Source organism: Rhea americana, unplaced genomic scaffold (genome assembly GCF_003343005.1).
Source record: "Rhea americana isolate MKP2758 unplaced genomic scaffold, rheAme1 scaffold_8, whole genome shotgun sequence".
NCBI lineage: Eukaryota > Metazoa > Chordata > Aves > Rheiformes > Rheidae > Rhea > Rhea americana.
The window spans coordinates 10,895,195-10,901,922 of record NW_028186978.1 but is presented as its reverse complement, the minus strand read 5'-3'; the positions used below and the strand labels follow the sequence as shown (position 1 = coordinate 10,901,922).

The 6,728-nt window shown below is 36.4% G+C and overlaps 1 protein-coding gene across 1 annotated transcript in view; it reads left to right on the top strand.

Moving 5' to 3' along the window:
- Positions 1-6: 6 nt before the first annotated feature.
- The window catches only part of ANAPC4 (anaphase promoting complex subunit 4), a 23,757-nt gene continuing 17,035 nt past the window's right edge, over positions 7-6,728 (top strand). The window contains exons 1-10 of the mRNA XM_085322790.1: positions 7-148; positions 535-640; positions 1,780-1,912; positions 2,395-2,469; positions 2,601-2,627; positions 2,723-2,767; positions 4,530-4,614; positions 5,019-5,129; positions 5,699-5,782; positions 6,014-6,100. Coding sequence (XP_085178916.1) covers positions 41-148; positions 535-640; positions 1,780-1,912; positions 2,395-2,469; positions 2,601-2,627; positions 2,723-2,767; positions 4,530-4,614; positions 5,019-5,129; positions 5,699-5,782; positions 6,014-6,100 — 861 coding nt within the window. The 5' untranslated portion in view covers positions 7-40. The remainder of the gene's footprint in view (positions 149-534; positions 641-1,779; positions 1,913-2,394; positions 2,470-2,600; positions 2,628-2,722; positions 2,768-4,529; positions 4,615-5,018; positions 5,130-5,698; positions 5,783-6,013; positions 6,101-6,728) is intronic.

Sequence of the window (6,728 nt, the reverse complement as noted above, 5' to 3'; positions counted from 1 at the left end):
GGCCGGGGGAGCCGGGGCGGCAGGGCGCCCCGCCGCCGCCATGCCGCCCTTCCGGCAGGTCGGGGAGAAGCAGCTGCCGCAGGAGGTCGTCTTCATGGCCTGGTCGCCCAAGCGCGACCTCATCGCCCTGGCCAACCGGGCGGGGGAGGTGAGCGGCGCGGCGCGGCGGCGCGGAGGGAAGGGCGCTTCCGGCGGGCCGCGGCGCTGCCTGCTCCGCGCCCGCCTGGTGGCTGCCGCTCGGAAGCGCCCGTCGCCGCTGCGGCCGGTTCCGCAGCGCYGCGCCGAGCTGCGGGGACGAGGCGTGGCGCCCTCGGGGCAGCCTCGCTGGGGCGGCAGGGCGCGGGGGGAGGCTCACCGCGGAGGAGGCGGCGCTGGCGGGGCAGGCCTGCCTGAAGAACGGGGAAGATTGCGCCTTGGTTGAGTCCCCCTTAAGTTGCGTCTGGGATTGGTTTACAAGCCGGCCTTGGTGGGGGAAGAAAGCCTTTATTTATTTATTTTTTTTTTTTTAAAGTCACGCACACGTTTGCTTTCCAGGTTTTACTTCATCGCCTTGCGAACTTCCAGCGAGTCTGGAGTTTGCCTCCGAATGAAAACACAGGAAAAGAAGTGACCGCTCTTGCGTGGAGACCAGATGGCAAAAGTAATGTGAAGTGGATGAGTGACATGTTGCAATAAAAATCCTGTTGGAAATCAGTGCAAGTTGTGATGATACCTCTCATCTCTGAGGGAAATCTTCAAAATCTTCAAGAAAACTGTATTTAAAGAAAAGGGTAGCTTAATTTTATGTAGGTTTATTCAGAGTTATAGGGAAGGATATGTTGCTGAAGGCAACTGCAGGAAAGATTTGCAAAGTGAATTTATGTCCAAGAATATTGCTTTCCAAGGTATAGCAAAGCTTCCAGTTCCTAACTAAGCAGAATATTTTYATATGAACTACAAAATTCATTAGGAGAATAGAGAAAGATTAGGACAGACTGAATAGTTTGACTTCTCTAACATAGGCTTAATTTTAGAGGTGAAAATTGTTCTCTAATATTATGCCAGAGAAGGAAAAGGAAAGCTCTGTCCATGAAAGAATAAGATATGTCAAGACAGTAATGTCTTATTAATAATGTTGAAATTAGTAGCTTAATAAGCTTTCCAGTATATGCTGGAAATAAGGATATTTTATTTTTTGGACTTATTAGAAGGATTAGAATGAGAACAATATTCTGACATAAGATGTGGGTAAAAACTACCTATTTAGTTTTATGTTGGAGTTTAAGATAAGCTGGTTGTCTGTGATTGCAAGGAAGTATATGCAGTAACTGCTGCCTGCCATATGTTTTTATAGATGAATATAGCTAAGAAAGGTGGTAATGCAAACATTGCTCAATGAGTCTTAAATTATACTTTGTTGTAATAAGACAAAAACTGCTATTGAATAGTCTTTAAATATATTTTAGCCTCAAATTTGCAAACCTAATGCCTGTGCATTCTCAGAACTGTAGTAAAGTATGTACTTCAGTTCAACATGCAGATAAATAATTTTGGGATGAGACTTCTGACTTAAATATGTTACTTAAAAATATGGTAGGAATTCAGATCATAATTCTAGTAAGTAGGTTTCAAGTGAGGGTTTGGAAGAACAGTAAATAAAGCACAAGGAGACTGCTAGGCGCAACTATTCTGTCCAGTAGTAGGCTTTGAAGGAACATTGTATTCTAGTCCAGCATAAAATAAATACAAAATTTTGCATGTTGGTTATTTATGTATTATATTTTATTTATACTTCTCTAGTTTTGGCTTTTGGCCTTACTGATACCAAGCGGATTATTCTGTGTGATGTAGAAAAACCTGAAAGCTTGCACTCCTTCTCAGTGGTTTCATCTATTACTTACATGCATTGGATGGAAGTAACTGAAGAAAGCAGGTAGGACTGAAAAACTCTGCGGGTAAACATAGGCTGTGTAGTACTATCTTACTAATAATTTATAGCTAGTATGTTACCAGTCGTTAAATAAAAGAACGCAGTATTACATAGCTGTATCAWTTTCTCATCTCTTTGTGAAAGTTTTTGTTTTTGTTAGAATAGACATTTTTATATGCTTATTTGTAGATCTGAAATCTTAATCCTGTAATTCTTTTAGGTTGTATGGAAATATTTCTGCAAGTCCTTGAGCACCTACCAGTATATTCTCCTTTGGTGAAAATAAAACTAGACTATGAGACTCCTTTTATTAATCATTTTATAAATTAAAATATTAAAGGGTACATAAAGAATTAGTGTCTTAGATCTGCAGCTGTAACRTATGTGACCATTTGAGTCTCTGCTTTAACTTTGAAGGTAGAAAGAAATTCTTTTTTTCCCTTTTTTGCCAGTTTGATAGTAAAGACGATCATACTTTTTTTCAGTGTTCTCACTTCCTTTTACAATGCTGAGGATGAGTCAAATCTCCTTTTGCCTAAATTACCTGCACTACCGAAAAAGTAAGTGTCGTGGTATGAAGATCTATTTGTCATTTTTTGTTGTTCTTTTGATTATTAATCTTTAATGTTGTACAGATGCTTTGGATTGCATGTCTGTATGTTGTTAGTGAGAATAATTATTTTATTTTCAGTTATAGCACCACTGCAAAAATCTTCAGGTGAGAAAGTGACATTTTATCTCTCTTTTTTTTTTCCTTTCTGTTACTGAGACAAGCTACATAAACCCCAGTCACGTTTTTTGTTTCGTTTTCAGTGAAGAAAAGTCAGATGAGATTATGAAGCTTCTGGGGGATGTAAGGTAAATTCTGTTTTTTCTTCTTCTTTTTTTTTTTTTTTAATGTAAAATAATAGGTAGTTTTGCTTTTAAGTTATAAATAACCTGTYTTTCATGGTTCTGGAGAAAGGAAGCATTCCACATCCTTTTTCATGTATAAAGATGAAGTCAAAAGAATATATTAAAAAAAAGTCTTTATCAGTTTCCACTTTCTTTTTTCTTTCAAATTAGAAGGTTTGTCTGGCATGCTATCAGCAACTGCTGCTACTGCCATAGATTATTTTCTTTAGAAAAACTGTTTCTGATCTTCATTTGAAGTGAATGTTTTATGTATTACTTAAGCTGATCTCAGAAACATTGTGAATTTTTGTTACTACAGTCAGGGAATTTCTGTGAGTTTGCGTGAGTGTGACAAAGCTAAACTTGACACAAAAACTGGAATTGGCTGTATTAAGGTTACTTTAAAATAATTAAGGATCTTTCATTAGGGAACACATGAGGAACAGTTGGATGAGRTTTAGTTTAGCAGATGCAAATTAGCTTTACTAAGCACTTGCTGTGCAGCCTAGAGGTCCTTCTGTGTTTGTTTTTCCATTTGCTTTCTTTTACTGTTCCTTGCAGACCTGTAACTAAGAATCATACCCCTTATTTCAAAATCTACATCTCTGTACTGTCACCAGTTACTTCTTTTTAAAGTTTGATATCTCTTCTTATAGTAGGACTTCCTTACTAGGAAAAAAAATAGGGCAACTGTGTTTTTGTTGTAGGAGCTCTCCTGGTTCTGTGCTCTTTCAGCCATCCAATTAAACAAACCAAAAGCTTTCCAGATACTGCTTTGCTAAGTTTTATGTTTGTTTTAATGGAAACATTCTCTTTTTTACATATAATTACCTGCATAATAGGCAGAAATTGCAGTTAATTTTTTGATGTTTATACAGAGGTATGTAAAACATTGGCATTTTTTTATGTTGGAGATTGTTACTGTTCACAGTAATTTGAGCAAATATGTGTAATTGAATGTGTATTGGCATAAGATAGCAATAAGCAACCTCCCTGACCACAGTTTCATGTTTTAAATGTAGAAACAAAGGGAGAGGGCACAGAAAAGCTTTTTTTCCAAATTACTKTAAGAAGTTGGCTTTAAGAAGTGAGCAAAACACAGCTCTCTATCCCAGGTCCTATTCATTGTTTCTCTCTTTTAATGCTTTTGTTATCTGTGACATCCGTTTTAGTTGCTACATCCATTTTAAATGTTATTGCCTTGGAGTCTGAGCTGAGAAGTGCCACAGAGTGATTGCCACAAACTCATTCTGTGTGTAATTAGGATAGAATCATTAGAATGCAAAAGCAGTTTTGTAAGAGTGCTTTGTGGTCTGCATTGGAAAGTGGACTGATGCTAGAAATTGCTATTTTTTCATTCTATAAGCACTAAAGTTAGTTAAGAAGATATTTGTGCCTGAATTTTGTCTGTTGTTTTTTCCCCATTCTATCAATTCATTTAATAACTGATAATGCTTTCTGTGTATAGTAGAGGCAGGTTATATTAGTRAGATCGAAGCTGATAAATGATGGTAGTTCTTTAATTTCTTAGATTATAGACAGTGCAGTATTGTTTTATTTCAGTGATTTATCAGAGTATCTTTACTAATAGGCTTGTACTTTAAATATTAAAGATTATGTTTGTATGCATTAGAAGCTGACAGACAGGTGTGACTTCTGATAGTCTAGAGCRAATAGTTGGCAATTTTTTTTGGTCTGCTGATCACATATTCTTCTCTTTTTATAGACTCAATGCTCTTGTTCTTGGTGGCAGYTCAGGATTTATTGAGATTTATGCTTACGGAATGTTCAAAATTGCTATGGTGACYGGGGTACGTTCATTTCCTTACCATAGATTTTTCTTCAAAATATACCAAAATACAGCTGAATTAAATAAAACAATAGATGTATGCTTACACATATGTAAAACTGGATTGCTGAAGTTTCAGGGAAGGAATGCTTGTTTGTCTTGGTTGATTTGTTTTAATATTAGAAAAATTCCAACTCTGACTGAATAGCTTAAGGTCTTGTTTCAAATGAAACAAACTAATTTAGTGCTAGTCCACAGTAACATGGGTGCTTTAGTTTCTGTACAGGAGTTGAAAATTTCGTTTTGATTTTTACATGTAGTTGAATGCCACTGCCTTTGTAGGTAAATAAGCTAGTGCAGTAAATACATCATTGTATTTACTGTATAATACGGTATTTCATTAACTCTTAAACTTGAATCCTTCAGGTGCCAGGTTCTTGTCATGGCTTATGTTTATCTAGYGATTTGAAATCACTATCAGTTATTACAGAGATACAAGACTCTCCAGACAGTGAAGCAGAGATGACATATTTTCAGGCAAGTGAAATAAGTTTATTGTGTTCTTTAAGAATAAAAAAGCTGTAGTTTGGTTACTTTCAAGTAACTTTATTGTTTTCCCATTATTTGCAGGATAACCACAGACTACTATTTTCATTCTTTCTAAAACTCACCTCAATTTAGCTTTTGGGTTTATCATATTAACTTGCAGCCTCATTGATGAGACTGATGGAGATAAAGCTCTGAGGCATTCTTTTAAAATATTATTGTAAATATAACATTAATTTAGTCAATCATATTTATTCAGATTTTCTTCATTCTGCACACACAGACATAGCAGCAATGCATTAAATTATCAAGGCTACCTAGAGCAGCTGTTCTTAAAACTATTACTGTTAAAACTTCAAAGTGAAGAGTATCAGGAATTTTTGTTGATAGGTCAAGAATATTTGTGCTCCTTTGATTTAGAATGTATTTCCCTCTTAAAATCAACTTTAAGGAAATGAAAAGACAGCTTTTTGTGAGTTCTTCCCCATTTCCTTCCATTTCTATAGTCCAAAATTCTTCAGAAACAATCTGTTAACTACTGTTTGTTTTGTTTGTTATAGCTCGACACTAGCCTCTTATCAAGTTACTTACCTGAGGTAACTCGAATGGCTCGGAAGTTTACTCACATTTCAACTCTGTTGCAGGTATAATTTTGTTTTGACATCTTTAATATCACMGTTCTTACAGGATTCAGTATTCTTAGTGCATGTGAAATAAATGTTATCTAGCAAGGAACTTAAGTTGATTTTAAGTTAGTGTGGGGCTCTGCCCTGGAAATTTGRTATGTATAGTGTATCTCCTCCTTATATTGTAACATCCTGTTCTTGAATGTGTTGAAGCTGGGAGAAGTAATAACACTGATGTTTGTATTACAGTATATAAAGTTATCRTTGACATGCATGTGTGAAGCCTGGGAAGAAATACTGATGCAGATGGACTCACGACTTACAAAGTTTGTACAGGTATTATAGAAATATGCTTTTTGCAGTAGTACTGTTTCTGCTCTTAATATATTTGGTATCTTGACGCTGTTTGAGTTTAATGCCTCCAGATAACGATCTCTTAAGTTAARAGGCAACCCAGAAACTATTGCATGTCAAGTGCTTTGAAGCTGAAAATACCTGAGTATAATAAGGCATGATCTTATTGTGATATTCCTGTATTTTATTTATACCAAGTTTTTCAAAATGRTAGTTTCCAAATTGCACATTTGTTGATCAGTTGTTTTCTATTTAAGGTTGTGTTCTTTGTAGTTCAGTCGCTGATAGGCTGGCTGCTATAAATACTGAGTGGCATTCCACCAGCACTTCCAGCCTGGTTCAATAGAGCAYGTATAACAGAGCCACGATTAAGATGGTGCTGGATTGGCTTACCTTTTGTGACCATTGATTATGGCTAGAAGTTAATTTAAGCTAGTAATGATTTTTTTTTTTTTAACCCAGAATCTTGGTGATGCTAAACTGTTTAGAATTTTTACTAGGGAATGTAATTGAAAATAACTTTTAAATGACTGTCCTCTTAGTCTTTGAGTTTCCAGTGATCAGTGGTCTGATTTCAGCATTCAAGGATCCGTGTTTTTTTTTTTTTTTT